Source organism: Ammospiza caudacuta, chromosome 2 (genome assembly GCF_027887145.1).
Source record: "Ammospiza caudacuta isolate bAmmCau1 chromosome 2, bAmmCau1.pri, whole genome shotgun sequence".
Taxonomy (NCBI): domain Eukaryota; kingdom Metazoa; phylum Chordata; class Aves; order Passeriformes; family Passerellidae; genus Ammospiza; species Ammospiza caudacuta.
The window spans coordinates 26,873,783-26,898,989 of record NC_080594.1 but is presented as its reverse complement, the minus strand read 5'-3'; the positions used below and the strand labels follow the sequence as shown (position 1 = coordinate 26,898,989).

The 25,207-nt window shown below is 43.1% G+C and overlaps 2 protein-coding genes across 3 annotated transcripts in view; one reads left to right on the top strand and one right to left on the bottom strand.

Annotated features, from left to right (window-relative positions):
* GRAMD1C (GRAM domain containing 1C) overlaps positions 1-14,136 on the bottom strand; it is a 51,177-nt gene extending 37,041 nt beyond the window's left edge. For both annotated transcript variants that reach the window (XM_058825431.1, XM_058825432.1), the window contains exons 1-2: positions 14,062-14,136; positions 12,587-12,715 (exon numbers count right to left, since the gene is read on the bottom strand). In XM_058825431.1, the coding sequence (XP_058681414.1) occupies positions 12,587-12,715; positions 14,062-14,136 (204 nt within the window). The remainder of the gene's footprint in view (positions 1-12,586; positions 12,716-14,061) is intronic.
* Positions 14,137-17,138: 3,002 nt separating this feature from the next.
* LOC131554934 (T-cell immunoglobulin and mucin domain-containing protein 4-like) lies at positions 17,139-24,083 on the top strand. The gene is made up of 4 exons (XM_058800555.1): positions 17,139-17,196; positions 20,865-21,308; positions 22,824-22,965; positions 23,993-24,083. Exons 1-4 carry the CDS (start codon positions 17,190-17,192, stop codon positions 23,997-23,999), a joined length of 600 nt encoding a protein of 199 aa, XP_058656538.1. The 5' UTR covers positions 17,139-17,189; the 3' UTR covers positions 24,000-24,083.
* Positions 24,084-25,207: the final 1,124 nt, after the last annotated feature.

Sequence of the window (25,207 nt, the reverse complement as noted above, 5' to 3'; positions counted from 1 at the left end):
CATTTTCAGTGACAACCAAGAAGTTTTACAGAAGACAGTTATGTAAGAACCAGATATTAGAGACACATAAACCAAATGATTCTCATACCTTGTTTGGAAATGGACGGTTCAACTATATAAAGTCATGTTCCAGAAAAACACATGTAAACTTAAATAGAACTAAGCTGAGTTATTTATAGGATAGAAGCCTGGTAAGAAAAACAGATTCCCTGCACATTTACATCTTCAAAGTGTAGCCACTGCAAACAATTTGAGCCATTTAGCAAACTGCAGAGGAAAATTAGGCAATAACTTCTCTCATGAGTACATCAAAAATCCTAATCATTAGGAAATTATTTGATTGCAGATATCACTAAGCATGCAAATAAGCAATCAACTTCAGCAGAATGGTGTGCACATTTTTTAACAATAACTAATGACAGCAATAATTCTGCATTTGTTTTGTTAGTGTTTTCCTGTTGTTTTGAGATGCCACAAAACCCAGGTAACCTGAAGATTTGCATTCTACAGTTGTGACATGCAGCTATGAATTCAACAGCTGAAATCACAGGTAAGTTGAACTTATCAGTAGGGTAATAACTCTCATATCACCTAATTTCAAGAGATGCCTCCCACTGAGCTTCAGCCTCAGAATCAGTTATCACCACAGGCTCAGGGTCCCAGAATCAAACAAGCCTATAAGGAAGCTCCCCAAACTACCTTTTCTTTTATGCTCAGAAGCCTCACTTAACCATCAAAATATTGCCCATGGAACTTAAAACTTTGCTCCTCTGTCTAATATGTAAATCCAAGCCACTAACTCTAAACCCCAAATAGAAGATCATCTGACCATTCCCCAAAGACCTGTACTTTCCTATGACGTTTCTAGACATGGTCAAAAACAAATTTGGAGGTATTAGTGAGGTTAGGATAAAAGTACATTTTAACCTTACATAAGCATATTAAAACAAACATTAAGTATTCTGGCAAAAGCTGTTGCATTTCTACTGAATAATAAAACTCTTCTTAGCATCAGGAGAAAGAAAAAGAACACAGTCTCCAGAAGAACAACACCCAGTCAGAGAGAAGTCTGGATTTTATACAGGACTCCTCTATACTGCAAATGTTCTTTAAACGCACCTGATTAGGGGAAGTAAAAGTAGGGAAAAATATCAACCCAAAGCCTACCAAAAAAAAAAAAAAACCCAAAAAAAAAACCCCAACAAAAAAACAAACCCCAAAAAGAACCTAAACAAAACATACTAGAGATCCCACTTTCAGTGAAATTAAAGACTCACTAGGGGAGATGAGAACCAAGTTAACAGCCCTGAATAAAAGCCTTATTTAACAGTGTAAGGGAGACAAACTTGAGACTTCACATACTCCAGGACAGATTCAGGCAGACTCCCTTATTATCACAGGAACACTTTCTATGGCACACTGAGAGGATCTCTCGCCTGTAAAAGGTGCCAGGTCTGACAAGACTTTCCATCACAGAAATGTTGATCCCACTGCAGCCATTTCTCCAGTCCACAAAAGTTCATTAATCATACAATCTGATCTATAATACACAAGCCACAAGTCTCTGGCTTTGAAAGTAGAGCTGCAATGACCAAATTTCTTTTTGGAAAAAAATAAAATATATATTTTACCTTTTTAAATTGAAAGTTACTCTGGATGGAAAAATCCATCCTATCTATGGATAGTTCTTCTGCTAGTATATTTGGTTAACTTCATCTTTACTTTGTGAATTATTTTTAGATGGTAAGCAAGTTACTCCATATCTCCTTCTGAGGTAGGAATTAAGCTTCTCAAGCCTATCAGCAAAAAGATTGTTCTTTTTCAGACTTATTCTGCTGGCTTTTCTGAATCCTCTCATTTTCAGTGTCCTTCTTGAAAGCTAGATATAGCATTGCAGGAATTACCACAAACATAAATCTGAATCACAGATTGCTTTTAGGCACAGAATCACAGTGAAAGCTCATATCCACATGACTGCCAGTCTGCCTTATCTTTTTGCAGTTACAGGGCACAGTTTCCCAATTCTGTTGACACCAAGCACTAACTAGGCTGTATGTTGGAAGTGTCAGACTTCTTCACTTCATCTTGTTGTACATAAACAATTCAGATCTACTCTGTTATAGTGATCTACTTTCACTAACCACTTCTTGAAAAAAATTACAAAAAAACTGTTTAGGAACAATTTTCAATCATTAAGTACTCAAAAGCCTTACTAGCAGTGACTTATGTTCTTTTCTCTCTTGAAGGACAAAAGCATTTAATTTACATGGGGAAAGAACCACTCACAGGACCATGACATTACTTAGGGTGACTTACTGTCTACTTTGGTTCACTTTTGTTGGTTTTGGGAGGGGTGTTGTGTGTATTTGGGAGTTTTTGGTTGTTGGTTTTTTTTAGTAAGGAGATATTTGATCACATCAGCTTATCCACACAGTTGTATTTAATTGATAGGTCATGAAAGGCATGTCAACCAATTAAAAAAAGAAAAGAAACCAAGCAACTGTTGCAACTGTTGCCAGGGTTTGCTCAGCCATTGTATTCCTTAGAAGCCTGCTTTTCAAAAGTTCCCATGCTCTCAAGGAAATGTGAACAAGCTCCTAGTCACAGTGGGAAGGGGAAATGTTTAGGGACCTACAGATATTTTCCTTACATTCATTATATACTGTTTTTCCTTCACCCTTACCTGCTGAGGGGGGAGTCTCATAAGCACAGGGCCATTGGGAGGCACAGGGCTGTGCACTAAAGCCATTATGTCCCCACTCCTGGGGCCCAGCCCCCCTCTTCTTTGTGGAAGCTGAACGAGAAAGGAACTCTAACATTTCTTATTGACCGAGCAGAAAAACAACAGCATCCTCCTTCAGTGGCACCCAGAAGAACTTTGGTGAAACTAGGTCTTTCTTCTGTTGGAAATACAGTATGTATAATTTAAAGAAAGGTCATTAAAATACAGGTCACTGGCAAATACTCCAGCTACTGTATCTTCCAGGGGTTAGTTTCATTGGGGGTGAGAAGAGTTGGGGTGAATAGAGGAGTGAGGGGTGGTAGTTGTGTTTCTTTAAGCCTACGAGACCCCATAAACAAGGCTAAAGACAGAGCCCTAGTTCTCCCAAGATGAGTGTTACCATTAAATAGTTCTCACAATTCTCACACAGGCAGGCACACTGAACATGTTAGGCAGATTATGCCTTGCCAATAACACCAGGAGCTTCCAAAAATCCACATAGAAGGAAACTCCTCAGAACTATTGCATTATGGAGAGCTGCTGAAATACTGGATGCCCACTCAGAAAACATCTGACACTCAGCGTCAAGGAAGTGACTGAAAGAGGTGCTTCTGAAAGGAAGACTATTTCCATTTATTTTGTGGACTGGGTAGAGCACATCAAAGCACTGTCCCACAGGAGTAGCCCAGTTCTCACCAAGTGAGATGGACACCAGTCTCACCAAGCCAGCATTGACCTAGCACATGGTGAAAGCCTGTTTTCCTGAAAAGCAGTTCTGGTCAACTACTGACCAGGGAGACCTGATCACAAATGTTTCCCCATGTAGAAAATGAACCTGGCTGAGCTGGAATGCTGCTCACAGAAGGCCTGGTCATTTCCCACACCTCACCAGTCACTGTGTTCCTTCAAGAGCAGGAATGAAGGTCTCATGCTTCAGCTTCACCTATACGACTATCAAAACAGCCTAGAAAATCCACAACCAAAGTTGTTACAGTTATGATTTTGACAGACAAGAAAATTTAACATCTTATGAAATACTATGCTGCTAACATCAGGTTATATAATTATAACAAAGGTAACATTTTTGTGAAGAATTTTTAAATCTGGCATCCTTCCCAAGCAGAAAATTAAAAGACTTAGTGTTGAAAATACAAAGGTATTTCTTCAGAGAACTTTGACTTGCATAACCAGTTAGAGATTACATTTTTCATGTTCTATAAAAAGAAAACAAGGGAAAAAACCCAAAACAAATTAAAAAAAAAATCAAAATACCCAACAAACCAAAACAGTAGAACAGACTGGGAAGAATTTTGTAAGAGTATTTCAGGTTAGAACATGTGAGGAACTCTCACAAATTTCTCCTGCAAGGTCACACCAGAATTAGCTCATTTTCCCATTTCACTGAAACAGGGTTCAGCTGAAGGTGCTTGGGAAACAAAATGATAACCTTTTTATCAATTATAAGAAAACCTCCTGCCATTACTAGTACTATATCTTTTTTCCTGAAAAACAAGACCTTGGATTGAGAATATCCTCAGCTTATTCTGAAGCAATGGTTTTGTAGTATTCAGTCCTGTTTTTTTTCTGCAAGTAAGTGTTTTAAAGCATTTTAACAGCGCAGCCAATGTACTTTCATAACAACTCTGATTTGGAGATAAAAATCTCAAGCTTGCCATGTACAGTGCAGAGCAAAGCATATGCCCCATTTCAGAATAAAACTGACTGAGACATGAAGCTAATGTGAAGTCAGAAGACACACACCCCCTACACATACCTCCTCTAGCTGCCTGCAGCCTGTTCCAAACCATACAAATCCCTGGCCAAAGCCTCTACAGCTCCCCCCTCTCTCACCCACTTGCTCAGAGCTGGTGCTGGCCCCCCTCCAGCAGTGCTAGCTAGCGCTCTGCCAGCCTCTGCTTGCATGCTGCCTTGGAAAACAGGCTGAAACACCCCAGCCTTGCAGAACAGGCACACAAATATTGCAGCAACTGGGCAAAGAAAACTTATGCAGGGGTGACATTTAAGAACTGCCCAGCTCCGACCTAAAACCACCATCACCAAAACTGATTTTGGGAAGCAGACTGCAGTAGCATAAATCACTTCAAGTTCACAGAAGTCCCAAAGGGAACAGCAGAGGAAAAGTACTATCACCAGGGAAACAGCAGCTTGGAAAGAAGCACTTAATGCCTAGCACCCTCTCCTCTCTGCATTGCTGAAGGCTACAATCCATGAACCAGCCTGAAGAGTACATCTGCACCTGGCAGCTCAGCATGGAGCCAAATCAAAACTCAGCCACTGTTCCCTGTTTTAAGTCAGGCTGAGGTTCAGAGCAGGAGCTCAGGACATCAGGGCATGCTTCATGTACACCCGAATTCCCCAAAATGTGTACATTACCAGCCACCCAGAGCTCAGCTCTTCACAGGCACTTAGAGGCAAGGGATGCAGGGTTCTGCATGCCCAACAGATCTCTGCCTGCTCTGAGAGGGGAACAGCAACCATGCACCTATTCTGCTGTCTTTGCACTGGCTCTCCCTTTCCACCTGCCTTACCTGTCTGCTACATTTTCACAACTAACTACATGGAGTCAGCAGCAGAGAGCCCTCTCCCAGCACAGCCTTACTGAGGAAACTGACAGAAGAAACAGAAAAATGCACGTCAAGGCATTGTAATCACTCGGATTTCAAACTGAAAGTCTGGAAGGAGAAGATAATGGAACAAAAAGCGGTTGTATTTACAGTCATTTTGCAGCCCCAGCTGCTGGCTAGGGTAAGTAGCTGTCTGTGCACCTAGCTGGGTGGTGGCTTTGGAGGACCTGCAGTTCTGCTGTCAAGATCAGCTACATATGTAAATAGCAGGAACTGGTTTCACCAGAAAAACAAGGTAACTCTTCTGCTTTCCCAAAGCAAAGATAGGATATATCACGGGTAATCTTCCTGTTCTGAAAGGAATAGGAGAATATTGAGAAGTATATCCATACAGAAAAATATTCACTGACAATTTATTTCCATCAGAAAGCCAGTGAGAGGATTCAAAGTGATCTCAGAAAGGCCTTACCAGAGCCTGGGTACCAGTGTGACTCAGGTCTCAAAAATAGCATTAGCACAGACTGTTTTAAGTGCATTTCCTGTTTATAAGATAACACCATCTGCAGCTGATTGAACACCTGAGTGTGGACATTGGCAATTAGCAAGGAGGCTGATTATTTCAGATTCAAATAGAATTATTTATATAACTGCCACCAGGCACCTATGAGTTTGGATGAAACAAACACTTAGATTTTAAATATGAAAATTAAGTAAAAAGTTCAAGAACTTTGGACACTTCCATGGACAAACATCTTCCTCAGTTCTGAATTAGAAATTAAACTGCTTTTAAGAGCTAAGGTGTCCCAATCTCAGATTTATTCAGCATCTTCATCAACGCCTCCCTAGCTGGCAATAACATTTTTGAACCTGGTAGTAAAACTATTCCTATAATGCCCCTCACCAGAAACCACATCTCATGTTGCCTCCCCAGAATTAGCACAAGCCAAGTTCACACGGTTCCTAACTGCCAAAGTCCTTCTCATTTTTTAGGGGAAAATGGCGGATCTCTATCTACTGTCTTGACTTCACAAATGCAGCATTCAAGCATTCTTTTTGTTCTATTTTAGTAGTTTTGTCCATCCCATGAAGATTTACCCAAAAAGATAAAGGGTAAATCAAAATACAACCACAAAGTCCTTGTAATACACCAACTTCTAAAACAAACAATACAAATAAACCAAGTGTGTTTGAATGAACTCTGCACTACCTTAACACTTAAAGTTAAGTGTACTTGAAGGGAGTTTGTCATCCTCCAGCACAAAGTTACCCTTCTGCTCAAGTCAATCTGTCTACTCTCCAGGCTAATTTTGAGTCTTGTAACTATGTTGTCCAGCTTTCAACAGCCATAAGTGTACTAAGTATTATGATGCAATGGCAATTAAAAGCCCAATCAAGATTATTTCCTTTTGGATAACAAAATACATTCCTTTCTGAACAGCAGTTTCATCTGACTCACATTTGTTTTTATATCACGTGTGTGGAACAAGTAGGCAATGATATTGGTTAAGAACATCTGTTTTTTCACCTGATCTTCCGTTGCACGCTGCCCAAGTAATCCAAAAAGAGTTCAAACTGCCTGTCTTTAGACTTATTTGATCCATTTAACAGAGACAGGGAAAATCCAGATGTTTTGAGGGTGATGAAAAATGCCTTATACAATAAAGAAACTACAAGACTTAACTTCTCAACTCATCCTCCTTACCTGCAACAAAGTCCCACCAAGATTATGTGATACCAAAGTAGACAAATACAGAAGCAAAGGAACAGCACCCTTCAGCGAACATTTCCCTCCTTACCCTGCCAGTAAAATCTGTCTCTCTGTAACTGCATCTCTGATCTATATTTAAGTTTAGTAACAGTGCCCAAACAAGGATCAGAAAACAACATCATGAAGGAAACAATCACCATGGTAGTAATTCCCCTTGGTGCCATTTGGTTTTCAGCAACTCATACAAGGAGACATAAATACTTTCAGTCAGGACTACAGTGAAAACCTGAAGGGGCATATTAAACCACAACACTATATGGATAATAATGCAGGAATGACTGTGGCCAATTACATAAACTGCTTTGCTATAAATTACTCTGGGCATCTCATTAAGCCTGCCAGTAGCCCTGCTGCATTTGAAATTCTATGGAAAGTGGCACTCACCAAGCAATTGCCCCAAAACTTCTCCTGGCTGCTGCTAATGACTTAATATACCACAAAACAATCACATCTTGCACAGTTTTATCTACCTGTCCTCTTTCCTCTCCTAATATACAATTGGTTCACCCATAGCACACCTGAAAAAGACAGTGCTACACCACTATCTGTTTGCAGAAATACAAGCTGTAAATTAACAACTAAGGCCAAAATAAAACTTTAAAAAATCTTCTTTCCATCTCCTAGAGTTGACTTTTAAAGCTCTCATTCTGCATTAGGGAGTTCCCTTTCATTAAAAGGATATCCATGCAGATTTCCTGAACCGTGTTGCCTTTCTTATGGTTTTTCTCCCAGTGGCTAGAAAAAAATAAGTACATCACACAAACCTGAAGTATTTTCTTTCTGACCTTTTCTACTTAATCTTCAGGTTCTAGACTAATTTATATGTGTATAGTAATAATTTATATATATAGAACTATCTACTGCTGCAGCTGGCAAAAGCTAATTTTCACAGGGCACCACTGGCAGTCTTTGCTTAGAATTGGTTGAAATTTTACATCAACCAGATCTACCTCAGTGCTCAGTCTGGAGCCGCATCAACAGCACCAAAGACATTCCCAGCACCAAAAGAAGGGAGAAAACCCCTTTAGCCTAATCACCCATGTTCAAGGGTTGGATACAACTGCAGTCTGTCCTCCTACCACGTTAAAATACTGCTGCTGTATAATCAGGGCTATCAGAGGGCTGAAAAAAGGTACCTGTTTCTGGAGATTCCAGGCAGGTACACAAACAACATGACAGTCCTACAACCACAGCAAAAGGTATTTGTACTAAAGCTAGGGCATTTAAAAAAAACCTACAAACAAACAAACAAAAAAACAAAAGCCCAACCAACAAAACACCAAAATGCAGCATTAATGTGCTAAATAATTTTATTCTCTTTGTAGACCTATAGCAATTAATTTAACCAATTCTCATCCTCCTTAGCTGACCGCTTCATATCAGCAAATAATGAGGAGGCCAAAAATCCTCCTCCAATGTGAAGAGAATTGATGTATCTCCTCCACAACCCAAACATTTGGACGCACAAATAAGAACAACGTACCAAGTATATAATGTAAGAGAGCTACTGTCAGAAGGCCTTAAATATCAGCCTCCCAAACAACTCCCACTTCAAGCAGCCCAGTAAGCCATTCCAAGAATGGGGTGAGTCTTCAGAGAAAGGTGGAAGGAAGATTCAAACAACTATAGATAAAATAAATATTTCATTTAACCCTACCTGTCTTGGGCCCCAAAGGGCCTCGATTTGTATCTGTGCTTCAATAAATTATCTTGCAAATTGTGATACCTATCTGCATCCCTCCTTGTGCAGGTTTGAGTCATATATGCTAACTGCACTCTTGCCATACATATTGTCACACACTCACAGACTAGCTCTTTCTTGTAGAAACCAGATCCATACATGTAAAAATTCAAAATACTTTCTTCATCTTATGCAACCTCAGTTGCTTTTATATTATGAAAAGTAAAAGGCTTATTTTCACCGTATCAATTATTTGCCTCTATTTTCAAACTCCTTCACACTGACCAACTCTTTAAACTGGCATCCAACTTGCACTCCAATCAATTGCCTTTTTAAGCCTTTTTTATTATCTTTTTTTCAACACCTTGATATCTCACATTTTCAAATTCCTTAAGAAGCCTCCCAGATACAAGCAATTTTCTGAGATGCTCATTTGATTTCCACTGATTCCACCTACCTTTTCATTCCAAGGGAAGGACTTACTTTTTTAGGTTTTTTCCCATAGGCATTTTTCTTACTGTGGGCATAACATGACCTTTCTTTGACTGTTCATTAATACAAACTAGAGTTCCCAGACACAACATCCTCACTTTTGAGGCAAGGATCCTTTCCATTAGCCTCCTCATTCACCTTTAGCTTCTTCACTATGGTAGGAAAATAATTAAGGCTTTCACAGGTTTCTTCTTCCAAGGATATTAAACTGAACCATATATCAGTATGAAAGGCATAAAAAGGTGAATTCAGAATCCTGAGATTGGAAATTATGTCTGGAAGCCCTGTCATCTTTGACTTTCATCATCTATTTGCAGTTGCCAAAACTAGGACTATTTAATCAACTGGAGATAAAAGCTTTACAGTTTCCAGTGGAGAGAGAAAGCCCTGAGATTAAGTTTGTAAGCAATCTTTTTTTCTTCTTCCAATGAGTTTACAGAAGTCCAGCTTTGTCCACCTCCAGGTGAGGGGGGGGAAAAACCCCCAAAAACAAAAACCAAAAGATATCCCATGACACACCACCAACATTAAAAATAGCAGTCAGTAATACTATCAGTTTAAGAATTGCTAACAGTAACAGAGAAAACTAATTAATTCTCAAAATTATTCAATAAAGATATCCAAAGTGTTCTTTTTTTTAAGAGAGAAGAAAAATTCCACATAGGAGGATACTCTTCTTCCCTCCCTGATAGCTTTTTGTCTACCCTTCCTTCTCCCCACTCACCATAGCCAGGAGAGAGATTGTGTCCCAGAGGCTGTCAACCCCAGCCTGATGCTAATTACATGTGCTCACAGCACCTACTGTGCATGCATGATACCTGGCCTGACTTCCAGAGGCATGGCACAACTGCCTACTCCCACTCAATCCATGAAAAATTGAAGTCAAACCAGCCAGGCTCTAACAGCCACATCTGGTTTCTATCATCAGCAAAACAAGAGTATATCACCCTCAGAAGGAATGAACCCTTGGAGCAAACCTAAGTTGCTGGAAACATGCAGCCTCTCCAAGCAAATAACCCTGGCAACAAAGCTGATCCCTGGATGCTACCAGAGGCTAGTTCTGCTGTTGTAGCAATTCCTCCATTCTACTGACTCAAGAGTGAGAACAAGCATAACAGGTCCTGCCACAGGACACTAAGATCACCTTTGTCAAATGTTAGTGACACATACCTCACACACTGCCTTCCATGCTGTCACCTACACATTTACTATGACTCGATTCAGGGAGATTTAACAATTTGGTTTAATAGTCAGCAGTTAATCATCAACCATGCAAGTTATTGAAACATCTTCTGTCAAGAGCAAGGAGAGATGCCAATAACATTTTAAATAGAATTAATTCATTTTCATCTTGAATTTGTGATTTCCCGGTACTTGCTGCTTTACAATTCAGTTGCCTTGAGGCTGAGAAAATAAGCACCATGGCTTCCCGCAAGCAGACTGGTACAGCTTTTAAAACTAATCAGTGACAGACAGTAAGGCTACAACATTTCCAGCCACAGCATTATCTTACAAGAGGGAAGTATTTGCGCAATTACTTTGTTTTAACTGCAAGGTCACGTTTGCAGAGCCAGATAAACACCAACATCAAACACATACTAAGGTCTTGGAATATAAATAAGACAGAAGATAATCATTTAATAATAGTGAAAAACACCTCAGGCAGCAGCTGCGACTGCACTGAAGGATCCCACTCTCCTGAAAAGAAACTTCAAGCCTTCAGCACATGTCTCAAACCTAAGAGTGCAAAGCCAGTAGCCCATCTACATTCTCCACATAGAATACTCTAATAATTTTATTTTAAATCACCAGGCCTATCAAGGAAACACTGGGTTGTTAACTGCAGGTCCAACAGCCTGGCACCAAGACCTGAACAAGTTTATTCCTCTCACAAAATACCACCTGCATTAGTGGTTGCATACAAACCAAGCTTACACAATCCAACGTGCCACCTAACAAGAACATAGCTGGCAGTTGCACTGTCTGCACAGCACGACTTCCTATGGACTCAAGTACCAACACAGCTGGGCACAGGCAGGACAGCCCTGGATCATCCTTGTTTCTGCAGGGATAGTGAAGAAAATACTGAACACCCCAAGAACTCACTCTAGCAACACAAGTATATGACCTGCTGGGATTTTATTAGTCCTGTCCCATTCCATTGGCTCCAGATTACTACTGCATTTTTAAGAGTACACATACATTTAGAGTGGATTTATCCCTATGGCCTGAGGTGCAAAACCAGATGTCATGATCGTTAGAACATCTGCTTGTGAAGAGGAGTGAAAACATACAAGCTAGACTTATAAACAAGGAGTTGGAAAATCTGATCCCCTGCTTCTGCTCACAGCTCTGCCATGGACTCCTTCTGGCCTTCACTAGCTACTCAATCTTTCACCTGCTAAGCACAATGAACACTGTGATGACCCTGTCAGGAAAAGGACACAGTGGACCAGATGATGTTCTATGAGCTGAAGCACAGGGATGTACTGGGGACACCTGATACAGAACCTGAGTCAGACTCCCTTCCTCACAGCTCTGGCACTCTGTGTCTCCCACAGGATCAGCTGCTACCCTGCCTGTGGCTCCATGCACACGTGGTCTCCTTCCCTATCAAACAATAACAATCCATGCACCGAATTAACAGCAAAACATACACTCCAAGTCTAGACACACAATTCACCTTCTCTCAAGGCATTAAAAAAAAAAAAAATCTACCAAAAGAAAAGTAATGAAATAGGCACTTATTATTTATTACACACTATGCTTTCAGTCAGGCATTTCCCCGGAAAGAAAAAAAACCAAATGACTTATTTTCTGCCTTTTTTATTCACAAAGTCAATTCTTACAGAAAACAGGAAGTTTATTTACTCTTGTGGAAAACAAATATGTTTACTTGACAAAAATGAACACTAGGAATGTAATTCAGAACCACCAACCACCAAGAATCAAAATTCAGTCCTTATGCTTAAAAAGCATCACAGCATCAAAAATGTATTTCTATAGGCATAAGAAACACTGTCATAGGTTGGCTGGCATGAGTTCATGTCAGGACCTGAGAGACAGGACTGGGCATAGAAGCCACAAGATCTGTCACTAACTTGATCTGAGACATCAGATATACAACTTCACCCCCTCTCAGTCTCACCTTACACTTCAGTAAGCCAGTAATGATAAAATTACCTGCCTCACTACATGGGTGGAGAACACTTTAGTAATTCATGACTACAAAGCAACTTGAGAACTGTGGATATAAAACTTGTACATATACACACATATGCAAATTAAAACAGACAGGTATTATATTTATAAATTAAAGCCAAGTTAGCAGAGATTACCCAAAAGCTCCAGTCAGCACTCCAGCTATACTGAGCAGGACCCTGCATTTTCTCTGTGCATGAATTAAGAGTCTCCTCTGAATCAGCAAGTAGCTGGTTAATAAGACCATGATCCACTTCATGAACTTCCTGTGAACAAAGAAGTAAGGTATGTAATCCAACCGTGGTGGAGAAAGGCGAAACAAGATGGTTAGCCCATTTAACAGCTGTATATTAAATGAAACCTGACATGGTAGTTTCACCAAGGTGAGTGGCATGGAAACACTTCCACAGACATCTCTTTCATTGGTTTTATTTTGTTCCCCCTAGACTACACTATATTTAATTATATTTTACATTTTTTATCAAAGTATTTGATTTCCAGTGCAGCCCCCCCCACCCAACTTGCATGTTGAAGCTGCACAGATATTTAGAACTCAAATAATATCAACACAAGATAGCGGTGCCTAACATGCAGCACATCTCAGGAACCTGTGACACCTTTCAGAACTTGAGAAAAGTCATACAGGTGTTTGACTTTTTACCAGAGTACTGACATATATTATTATAATACTGACACATCAAGTGTTTATACTTACTGTTAGTTACACTATGAATTGTACAGAAATACAAACACCTCAGAGACAAGTAATTTGACTCATAACACTATTAAGATAATAAGCAGCACTATTTTCTAATTCTGTAGCACTCTCCATTGTTATCAGTATTCTTCACTTTGGAAGTCAGTTTTACTTTATGAAGGGAAACTGAGCCACGGAATGTCACTTGTGCCATCCCAGATAGCAAACGGTACAAAACCAGCCCAGGGCCCTAACCAGTAACCCCGCCTGCAGTACCGGATCCGCCGGGCTGAGGTAACGCCGGGTTTCAAGTCCAAACCAGCTCAGAACCGAGACCGTGTTGGGCCACCCCGCCCAGCGCTGCCGGGGCCGCGGCCCGGGCTGGGGACAGGCTGCGGAGGGGACAGCGGAGCGAGCCAAAGGCAGAGACACTCCGGGCAGCGAGGGCTGAGAGCAGAGCGGCCCCCGCGGGGCTTTTCCACGCCAACACCCGCACTCGCTGCAACCTCCGGCAGTTGCTGCCCGCCCGCTCCTCCCCACCAAACGCCGGGGCTCAGCCCGGCAGCCCCGCGGCCGCCTCCCCGCCGGCTCTCCCGGGAGCCCAGACCCTCCCTGCGGCGACGCGCGGGGCGTTCGCCTCCCCCCTCATCGGGGCTCCCCGAGGGCCCCCCTGCCCCTGGCCCCGCCTCGCCCCAAAAACTTTGGGGAGGTGGGTGGGGACGGCGGAGCTTCCCAGCGCTGCCCGCGGGGCCGCGCCGCCGCCGCCCGTGCGGCTGCCCGGGAAGGGAGCGGAGCTGCCGCAGCCCGCACCTACCTGGGCGGCCCTCCGCTGGCCCGGGGGGGGCGGCGGGGCGGCGGCCGGGGGCACGGAGCCCGCCGAAGGGGGGGGCGGGGAGCACAGAGCGCGGCGCTTACCATGGAGGGGGGCGAGGGCCGCGCGGCGCCCGCCAGCTGCCTGCGCGGGGCGCACGGTGGGGCCGCGGCCGCCATTTAAAGGGGCCGGCGCCGGCCGCGCTGCCGGCCCGCGGCGGGAGGAGGTTGTCAGGGGCGAGCGGCGCCGCTGCTGCTCCCGAGAAGGGGGAGCCGTCATGGGGGGCGGAGAGCGCTGAGGCGCCTACGGTGCCCTCCTCGCCCGGCCGCGGCAGCCCCTCTGCGGCTTCCGCACGGGTTAACTGGGAAGCCTCCGCGCCGGTGGAAAGTTTAAGGGCTGTAGTAGGAAAAAACTCCCGGCTGCGGGGAGTGAGGGGGGGCAGCGTTCGCTGCCTCCTGCCCGAGGAGAGCCCCGCGCCCGCCGCCCTCCGTGAGCGCAGCCGGTTAAACAGCGCCTGGGCAGCGAAACGGCTCCCAGATCCTGGGTTCGTGGGATTCGACGGAAAACACTGCCGAGAGGCCGCTCCCGGGGACTCCTAGAGGGAGAGGGGAAGGGCTGGCTGCGGGCCGAGCGGAGGATGAGGTGACATAAAGGCAGTCGGTGAGGGGCTTTCACCCCAGAAACCCTGGGTCTCAGTTTTGAAGCTGCTGAGCAGCGCCGAGTGGTTCCTGCCCCAATCTCTGAGCACCCGGAGGGCTCCTCAAATCAGGGCACCAAGCCAGAGCGACCATGGCTCGCAGATTTGCACCCTCAGCTCACCTCACAGGAAAAGGAGAGCCCTGTGATGTGCAAAGAAATCACATTGCTACGTAGTTGGCTGGTGGGTGGGTGGATGGATGGATGGATGGATGGATGGATGGATGGATGGATGGATGGATGGATGGATGGATGGATGGATAAAGTACGGATGGGTAAAGTAGCCTGTTGTGTCAATGCTACTTCCTTCTGTTGTCCCCTTTCTCTCTGCCTCTTCCCCGGGAAATGCGTGGAGGCTCCCTTTGGACATCTCAGGGTGCTGTGATACCTGCTCACTGCTACATTAGAAAAAATACCTGAAGTCCAGTGGGTGACTCCCTATTGCATCTGTTGGCCCAGACAGGACAGCATTAATCCAAGTAACTGCTTAATTAAATTTACAAGAGAGTGTATAAAAAAGAATGTGTGGTTTGTTTCATTTTTGTTCCTTGCTTTCTTGATATGCACCTGAAACTTGAATTTTGGGGCCTTTTTTCAACAACACTCAGGGTACCAGTTTATTTCTCTTCTTGTCCAAAAACTGAATTGTACTGGGTTATTCAAGTGAGAGAAACTTCATGCTCAGCTACTGGCTGCCAGCGACACTAACCAAGCTCCTTTGTATTCCCTCAGTTAAAAGCTGGCTGCCCTGGCACTTTGGCTCAGGCATGACCTACTTAATGGAGGATTCACAAGAGAATTGCTAGTTCCGGATGACATGAACATAAATAGCATTTGCAGGAGCAGTGGTGGTATGTCCATGACAACACACTTGAAGGGTTTTTTTGAAGCAACAAGTACTTGGTTTAAATCAGGCCGTGTTTGGATTGCCTTTGGTTCAAATCCATCTTTGCACGCTGACTCCTCTGACACAGTCACAATCAGCACTCTAAACCAGTAACTCAGTCCAAAATCCTCATGATCTGCCAGGTGCCTTCGACTCTACCGGTTGTCCCCTCATCAAACTCTTTATTGTTTTTGACTCCTCTGACTTTTCCTTTCACAATATTTTGGCTTTGCTCACTAACACTTTGGCAGTACTTCCTTCGGAAGACCCTCACAAACTTCCGTCTTCCTTTTGAAGTGCTGTGTTGCTCTGCACTTGGTCCCAGTTCCCTTCCTAATATGATTCCTGCCTGGTAATCACAGGCATTCCCACTCTCCCAAGCCATTTCAGAAAAGTATTTGTCTCCTAGGTTCTTTTAACCATACTCCCTCTAGCCCATCCTCCGTTCACTGCTTCCACTGCTTTGGGATCTGCACACCAAAGCTTAAGTGACAACTGGTGACTGCAGGAATGAGCTGTTCTTCTTGACATTGGTCAGCCAAGTTTTGTGAATCAGTTATGGATTCTTTTGGCTTTCAAATGCAAAGAAAAGCAGAAATACTCATGCCTCTCTCAGCTGCATTGTGCTTTAAGAGTAATGGAATTGAGTCTTTACTGGACCCTCAAGCACAATTCCATTACCTGGAGAGCTTTGAAGATATGGATAGAAGACATTAGATAAATTATGCCATAATCCCTAATCCTGCAGTTGAGGGAAGAGGTGTCGGCCGGATAGTGACAGTAGTCCATGCTTGGTACAGGCATAGCACAGCTGGCAGGGCTGGGTGGTACAGGTGGGGCTTGGAGCTGCTATAGCTCCTCTCACAGGGTCCTGCTCTGTGTGGGCTTTCTATAAACACAGACTACTTCAGAGCACACCTGCTGGTTTTGCAGATAGGCCGCCCTCTCCAGCAGTTTCTCCCTCCACCCAAGTTGCATAGACAAGCTCTACTTATATTTAAGTAGAGTTTAAGTAGTCAACTTTTGATGAAAAAGGTTTTGTTCTGCACTGAAAAAACACTTTGGGGAATACACTTAACCTGTAAACACCATGTGTGTATAGCCACAAAGATACTGAGTTCCTGAAGTTTCCTTTTGTGGTGCATTAGAGTGATAATGTGGTGCATTAGAGTCTGGCTGTTCAGAAAATTAAGCCAATGCTCTTTGTGTTCTCACCATCACTAGGGAGGGGTTCAGCACAAGAGTGGTCTCCTTTGGAGTATCTGGATAATCTCTACTCAGCCCAAAGTTGTGGTTTATACAAGCCAAAAGCGAAAAACAATGAATTATCTTCCCTCTGCTCTCAGAGCATTTTCAACATGTTCTCAGAGAGAGATCAGAACAGCCGCTGGGGAAATAATTGTTGTCACTTACAATGTGGCTCTCATCCAGAGAGCAGGCAGAGCACTGTGAGCTCAAAGCTGTGGTAACTTTAGTAAGTGTGACATTCACTAGGCAGAATGTGAGGTCCCATTGCTATAATACACACACACATATTTTTTACCCGTACTACCAGAGGGAGAGATGGTGAGGCCATGTACTTCAGCAACCATGGACCAGCACATTGGGAAGCTCTATAGATCTGCAGTCTCTTCATTCATCTTCTTCTTGATGGTGGGTAAGTACTAAACCACCTTCCTTAATTAGAAGAAATACGGGTTGTTCTTGGAAGCTTGGCTTGAGAAGTTCTCTTGATTTTCAAAATGCAACTTTCAACTGTGAGCTTCCTCAGGGTGCAGAGAAATTGTATTTAGTGTTCAGAAAGAGTTTATTTGCCTGTCTTTTCCCAGATGTGTCTCGTCATTCCTAGAAGCTTCATTTCTGTTTTGTTTCTCTGATATGTTAGCCACCAGTTATTGTCACAAGGTTCATATTCATATCTGTTTGTGAGAGCCAACCTCAGCCCAGGGCAAAAGTCATATAAATTAAAAGCAGCAATGTGCAGTCATTGATCACTTAATCATAGATGTCTGAGAGCTGGATACAGTTTGTAATGCACCTTCATGGCACCAGCATGGTATGAGTGTGAAGCTGAGATCTAAAGCAAACAAAACCATCTGAAAGACAGTAATTTCATCAGCAGAGGATTTTTTTTGTGGGTTGGAAATTGAGCCCTATTTGCCCTCAACCCCTCCTCCAGCTACTGAGCATGAATGTAGGAGAGGAGGCTAAACTGGAAAGGTAGAATTCTGCACTGACCTCCCCACACCTTTGTGATTTCCCCATGCTGTTGGCAGCTGGCAGAAGAAGCTTGCAGGGCTGCTCAGATTTACTGCAGGCACCAAATTCTTAACTGAGGCTCCAGGACAGGAAGAGAGTGCAACTGTATTTTGTTCTTTCCTTTTGTCGCCCCAGCCCCTCTAGCCTGCCTTGCGGAATTTCTCACTTAAGGGTCTGATATGGCCTACACGGGGAAGCATCAACCTGCAGGTTACATGGAGGAGAGGCTGAGGGCTTCGGTAGGTGCCCTATTAGTACTGCCAAATGCAGAGCACATTGTAGGTGCCCTATTAGTACTGCCAAATGCAGAGCACATTGCCACATTGCAGGGAGTCCCTGAGAGCTTTCTCCCCTCATGGCTGAAAACTGGATGTGAACTAAGACTTCATATGACAATGACCTATTAGATCATCTAATCGTTTGTCCAGGTCTAGACAAGATCATCCATGCTGTATTTCTCTTACCCTGTCTAGCTCAAGTGCTTTCACCACAAAGCCTTGCATTCCTCTCCATGGGCTTGAGCCCCACAACCCGCATGACAAGGGAGCTACACATCACTCTGCTAATGAAGCAATTGACTTTAAAAGAGCTTTGCAGCAGAGTCAGCAAAGCATTTGGCATGGTATGCTCCCAGATGCCAAAACGATAAGGGCATTGTGTAATCGAATACCAGTGAACTAATTATGTTCCAGTTTTGCAGCCTTAAAAAAGAAAAAGAAAGAAAAGAAAGGGGGAAAAATAGAGGCAGTGCTGTGACCTTCTCAGTGAAACCCCCAAAGAGAGCTGGGATGAAACAAGACAGCCTACTCCTCTCCTGTTTTAATTTTCCTAATTAAGTTACATGATTTTTATTGAACAAAAGATGTGGAAATAAAACAGATGACAATTATTATATCATGACTATTATTTCATGATAGGAGGGGCGTATAAAACTCACAATGAACAGAGGCAACATCAAAGCACATTGTTCCTACTCAGCTACATTTTCTATGCCACTGTCTGTGTAAAAAGTATACCTTTTGCATCACTAAAAGAAATAAAAATTACAGTTGTGTTACAGGGGTGCATATGGCAAGACTGGAATACTTGTAGCAGAAAAGAAATTTTGTGGCCATTCCTCGAAAACAAGGTAGCAGTAGCACACATTAGCTAAAGCAGCAGTTATCCAGTGGAGAAAATTATTAATAAACTGAGATTTTATAAGAGTACTCATTATGAAACTACTCAAATTCACTCTAATAAATAGCCAAATAGATCACTTCAGAATATTTTATGCACAAAAACTGTAGTATGTCAAGCTTTGTCAGTTATTTCAACTATACTTTACATTTCCTCAATGTATCTTGTCAAGATACTTCAACTTTTATGACTGCTACCTCAATGCACATATCTAACTGGACAGGGAAGATCTGCACCTCAGATTTCCCCAATAAGCTCCAGTGGGCTCATTGGTAAGATAAGGTATGTACAGAAGGATAATATCTTGCCTGGTACTTTTAATAAGAACTAATTTTAGGGACCAGATTAAAACCTGTGTTTGTGTACCTAATTCTCAGGCATCCAATTTCTATGGGTTGCTGTTTCGGTTCTAAGGCAAAAATTTTCACTTTGAGGTAAAAGCATAGAGTGCCAAACAGCTCAGAAGGTATTTCACATGCTCTGTTGTTGCCTAGTTTCCCAGCTAGTTTATAGTTCCTGTATTTTTGCATCCATTAATTCTCTCTTGTTTCATAGTTAAACTGTAAGCTCTATACCCCAGCCTTTTGCAAGGTTCCCAGAACAAGAGGACCATGCTGGCTGACAGAAATCTTCTACTCCCATATGAGTCATAAATAATAATAACTGTGAATACAACTGTGATTTTTGTGTACAAGCATGCCTGGAGGAGCTGTCCAAGTAACTCTCAAACTGATCATAAAGGGGTTTGGTTTTCCATTGCCTCGAGACATTTGTTCCTGAGCAGAGAGTTTCTATTGTCACTGTGATGCTTTACCAGACCCCCACAATAGCATTGCACACTCTGTGGATGGCAATGAAAAACTCAAGACAATGGAAAATCAGGACCTTCACTCTGGAAGTGTCTGCAGTCCTTGAGAAGACACCAACTCTCTCAAAGGGAGACTATTTCACTTGAAGAAAATAAAACAGAAGAGCCTTTTCCAAAAATTGTTCCAAACTATTTCTTGGCAAAAGCTCATTTTAGAGTTTGCTTTTCCCTCTTTTTGAGACAGCAACTATTCCTCTCATTTTCTGTGCCCAGGCCTGTTTCCAGAAGTGAGACCCCTCTCACTACTCTTAGCTCAAGGATATGATACTATGATTAGCACTTGAGTATGAGAAGGCAGGGTGAAATGTCTGCTACAGGCATGTTCATGTTTTTCTATCAAAAGCTAGCTGGAGACAGTCCTTTCGCAGAGAACAGCTGCAACCCTCAGCTTCAGTATGGGTATAAGGCTGATGTTCTGTCCCCCAGACTGCTGATGGGATCTGCTAGGGCTTCAGTCTCTGGTAATGGAGATGCTTCCCATGATTTCAAGATTTCCTGTCCTGTAACTGAAAGTGCATGACAAAAATTCTAAGAACCACATTAGGTTTTGGGATACAGGCAGTTGCATTAGATGCACACTTATTCACTGCACTTTCCAAAATAGGACTGCCAGTGTAAAACTGTACATGCATTTTTTTTGCTTTGCCTCAGAAGCAGTTGAGGCAGGAACATCAGGCCCTGAGACTTTTTTGGGGTGGGAAGAAAGAGGTTAGTGTTGCAGATGGAAATGGGGCTGGCTGGACTCTGAATTTTACCCAAAGCCATTAGACAATGGCATTAATCTTCCTTCCTCTAGAATGGCAGTAGAAAGGAGCTGATATTCAGGAAAAGACCCGTCTGTACACAAAAACATAATCTAAGCCGGAACTAAGAAGAAAATCCCTATCATCATAACAGTGACTGCTCTCATGTGCTAATGCCAGGAGCCATTCTTTGTGCTGGTTAGAGGTCAGGAGCAGCAGGGACATTTATCATCCTATCTCCCTCAGCTGTCCTCTTCTCTCTCTTCCCTGGTACAGATGTAGGAGTTACTGGTGGAGGTGCAAACAAGGAGAATGCAGCAGCTGTGATTCATGTAACAGCGCAGCCTGTGTGGTTGACACCTGAGCCTTGGAACCTTTTGGTGACTCAAACACCAGCAAAGGAGAAAGCCAAAGAGGGTGAAACTGTGGTCTTGAACTGTCATCTTAACAGTCCACAGCATCCCTCCCTGACCAACCTGATGGTGAAATGGTACAAAGAAGATGAAAAGGGGCAGATGGACCTGCTAGAAAAGAATGTGACCATCCTGCCAAATAATTCCAGGATCTTCATGAGTGGAGACTTGTCCCAAGGGGATGTTTCCCTGACTATCCTCAATGTGACAACCAGTGACCATGGCATTTATTTCTGTGAGGTTACACTTCCAGACGGGAAGGTGGTGACCGGAGATGGCACAAAGCTCAGGATCAGGAGGGCTCTGGGTAATACTTGGAGTTATTTACCTTTTTCATCTTTGTTTTTCTTCCAAAGCTGGTCTGCACACTGGTGGAAAGAGAGAAGTTGCCCTGTTTGTCCTCTGGCAGTAAGGGCCTGGTGTCATGGAGTGTAATTGCTCTATAACATTTCTCATTGTTTTTGTAAGGCCAGCTAAAATTCACTAGCTTGTCTCTATAAACAATCACAGGTATCCATAAAAATAAAGTCACTGCAAAGAATGAAGCAGCCAGACAAGTTCCCCTTGTACTCACAGTTCTGACAGAACCCCCATGAGTGACAGGTGACAAGGTACCATCTCAAGGAACAGCTCTAGACCTCTTTCTTTTGATGTTATTTCTCTCCAACCCACTAACTTGCATAGTCATTCCTGAACTCTGAATGACATAAGTAATCCCACGATAATCACGAGGATCATATGTAATATGATCGTTATATAATTTCTGATAAACTTCATTCACATTAAAGTAGCATTAGAAGTGCCATGCTATGTTTTCTTAGCCCCACAGATACACACCAGGCATATTAAGTAAAGAGGTAACTTGCTATGTCTGCAGCAGCTGAAAATGTCAAACTTTCCTTTTATATAGGCTAAACAGATTCCAGTCCAAAAAATCAACACATTAGAAGGGTTATTATCTTATTGTCTAATTAACAAAAAATGCCTCCTTCTGTGTCAAGAGTAAATTATGCAAGTGCCATTTTCCTCTTTTTCATCACCAAAGCTTCTATCTCACCAAGATCCACTAAGCCTTTGGCCTCTTGAGCCTGATTTACTCATTTTTATAACATTACTCAGTTTAAACTGTACCACTAAAGCAAGCAAACTGTGCCCCTCTGCAAGAGCTTTGGTCGTGTGTCTAATGAGGTCTCCTGTTGGCTTGATCTCACAGTCTCGGTAGCACAGGTTACTCTTGAAATGTCTGCACTCTGGCCAGCATAATTGCCTTCCTGTGTTCCTGAGATGATGAAATGTATAATTTCAGCACTATGCTATATCTGTCATGCAACAGTCCCAAGAGCAATCAGGCAAAGAAAGGACTCCAGTGGAGCTGTCTGCTCTCTGGTGCTGTCTCCCTTGGAAGTAGATAGGCAGACCAATGGTTTTCCTGAAGTTGTCAGAATAACTTTTTTCCTTTCAAAAATAAAGTGTACAGGCCTGAGTCCCATTAACTCAAGCAGCAGCTTCCTTTACCATCCCATAGTGTCTAGCTGTTGAGGGAGATTTCTGGGATGATGGGGCTGCCCTGTCCCTAAAGCACCAGATAGCATAGCAGCTTAGGAATTCTGCTTAGGAGCTCCTACACAGGAATTAAAAAAATCAGTAGCTCTGTAGTGCAAGTCACTCTTCCATGTATAAGGGATTTCATGTCAGACAAGACATCAGCATCATCATAGTCAGCAGCTTCCTCTGCAGCCACTGCAGAAAAGATGCTGGCTACATTGCATATACTTGTCTGGAAAACATTTTACATCTCTCTCTGCCTTCCTTTCTCCCCCAGGCTTGTTTGGTATAGAAGAATCCATTGGAACAATCATTGGGGTTGTGGCAGCTGGTATTGGAGGCATTGTGGTTCTGATCGTTGTTCTAACCCCACAGCTGAGGAAGTGCGTCCTCTGCATGAGACAGGAGTCTCACCAAAGGTACCTGTGTTTTAACTGAAAGACAAGACATTTACTTACCTCAGGTCAGACATGGGATCTGGTTCAGAAAATAAGCAGTGTGAACAAAACTCTAACAGAGCTGGTTCTGTGTTCCATCACTTTTTCAAATAGGTTTTTGTTTATGTTGGGTAGAGCTTTACCAATGGGCCTAATGAGTTATCTATAAAGAGAATAATAGGATCTTCTTTAATTGCCACTTTGGACTGAGAGTTTTTCAATGAGATGCTGCAGCTTCTTTTAACAAAGACCAAGGACTCATTCAGTTCTTTTATGTTTATACTGAAGGATGGTTCTTCCTCCTGCCAATTTCGTGCTTACATCTGTATTCTTGCAATGCTTTTGTACAGAAAACCTATGATGGCTTAGGTGTGACAGGTGTGGTTTATAAAGCCTTACTTAAAGACCTATCTTCTATTAGATCAGCTGATAACGTTGGGAAAACCAGGCATTTCCACCATACATGAGCCAAAGAAATGCCTCAATAAGAGGCTGATGTACCCAAAAGCTCGCCTACTTTTTTCTATTCTGTCAACTAACTGATCTAATTTGAGGAGACTGACACTGCATTTTGAAACGAGTTCCCATTTTGAGCAACCCAAGATGTGGTATGCGTTTCAGAGCGAGCTCAGCTGACTTTTTGCATTCATTGAGGAGATGTGTGATTTGCACCTCTTCTCCTGGCGCTCAGAAATCTTGCTGAGCCTGATGAAAGAATCCCCTCCCTGGAGGGCTGAAGGCAGAGCTGTGCCTGCAGTTCCCTGGAGCGCTGCCGCCACCTGATGGACAGGGACACGCCGGGAGTTCTCTCCGGGCAGGATCTTCCAGCCCTCGCTGGGGAGCGCACTCCCTTCCATAGGCTGATGCTGTCCACGCGGCAGCATCCCTCTGCAAACGCTCTATATTAAGAATTCACAACTTCTTTTGCCAGAAAGCCTCGAAGGAGTTTATTGTGTTGTCCTGACTCTGTTGCGCACTCATTCTCTCTCCTTTCCTTTTTGCTCAGCAGAGCTTGAGGTACAGCATTACAGGAGTCGCTGGGATATGCGAAGCCTGCAGATGGAACAACTTCTGATGCCCCATAAACAAAAAAAATGGAGTTCTAGATGGAATAAAAGCCTTTGCTTCTACTAACGTTGACTTTGACATTTTTGTTTTTGTTAGCAAGCTTCTTTTTCCTGCAGCTTTGTCAGCCACAGTGGCATATTTACCATCCTCCTACAGCAAAAAGCAAAACAGCTTTTTGTGATGAAATTAATATTATCACCTGCAAAAACTCCACTTAGTTTGGCCACGTATCTCTGAATTCAGACTCTGATGAAGCACTCTGGGTCTCTCTGTGCCATCTTATTTTAAAGTGCAGTTCAAAGTTTGTCAGCTGAGTTTCAGCAGACAGAAGGAGCCCAGACTACCCAGGTGCTCAGTATCCAGGTAGTGCTAGCACCCTCCCGAGGAAGTCAAAAGCATTGCTTCTGGGGAGGCAGGAGCGGCTCCCACCTGTCCGTGCCTCCTCCCAGAGAGGCTCTTGTCCTGGTGGCTTGTCCAGCCTAAATGCTTGTGACAAAGGTGCAAAGAGGGCCCACTGGTACATAGCAACTCCTGGCTGAAAGAATGGGATTTTGGTTTCTCCTGCCAGAAGGAAATGTTGCATTTGAATATAAGCCTTTAATACTGTTTAAAAAAAAAAGGGAGAGATGAAAGATTTGCTTGACATGACTGATGTTCTCCACAGTCTCTGTTTCCTGATGTGACAATAATTGATTCCCAGGCAGTCAGTGACTGGGAGACATGCCAATATAGGAGACTGTGGTAATCACATATCCTCTGAACAGAGAGACGCTTAATTCTCTCCCAGGATTTTCCTGAGAAGCTGTGAGAAAGCTCAGAGAAAACAATTCTTATCTTCACTTGCTGCACCTATTATTGTGCACACGTGGAATGTGTTATGGAGATTGTTTACCAAAAGAGTGATTTCCTAACTGGACTCTGGTGATGGTGTTTTGATTGACCAATTGGATCCATGTGCATATCAGACTGTCTGGCAAGGGTGATGGGTTTTTCTATAGTATAGTATAGTGTAGTATAGTGTAGTGTAGCTCAATAAAGCATTTGTTCAGCCTCCTGCAATCGTGGAGTCAATGCACATCATTCCTGTGGCGGGTCTGCTGCTGCTACTATAGGAGACCCTCTTCTACATGTATCAGAAAGCAGTGTATCAGCTCTG

What these genes read in the sequence shown, in the direction of transcription:
- LOC131554934 (XM_058800555.1), top strand. An exon ending in CAGGATCAGGAGGGCTCTGG is followed by an intron (nt 21,309 to 22,823) that starts GTAATACTTGGA and finishes TTTCTCCCCCAG; the next exon opens with GCTTGTTTGGTATAGAAGAA.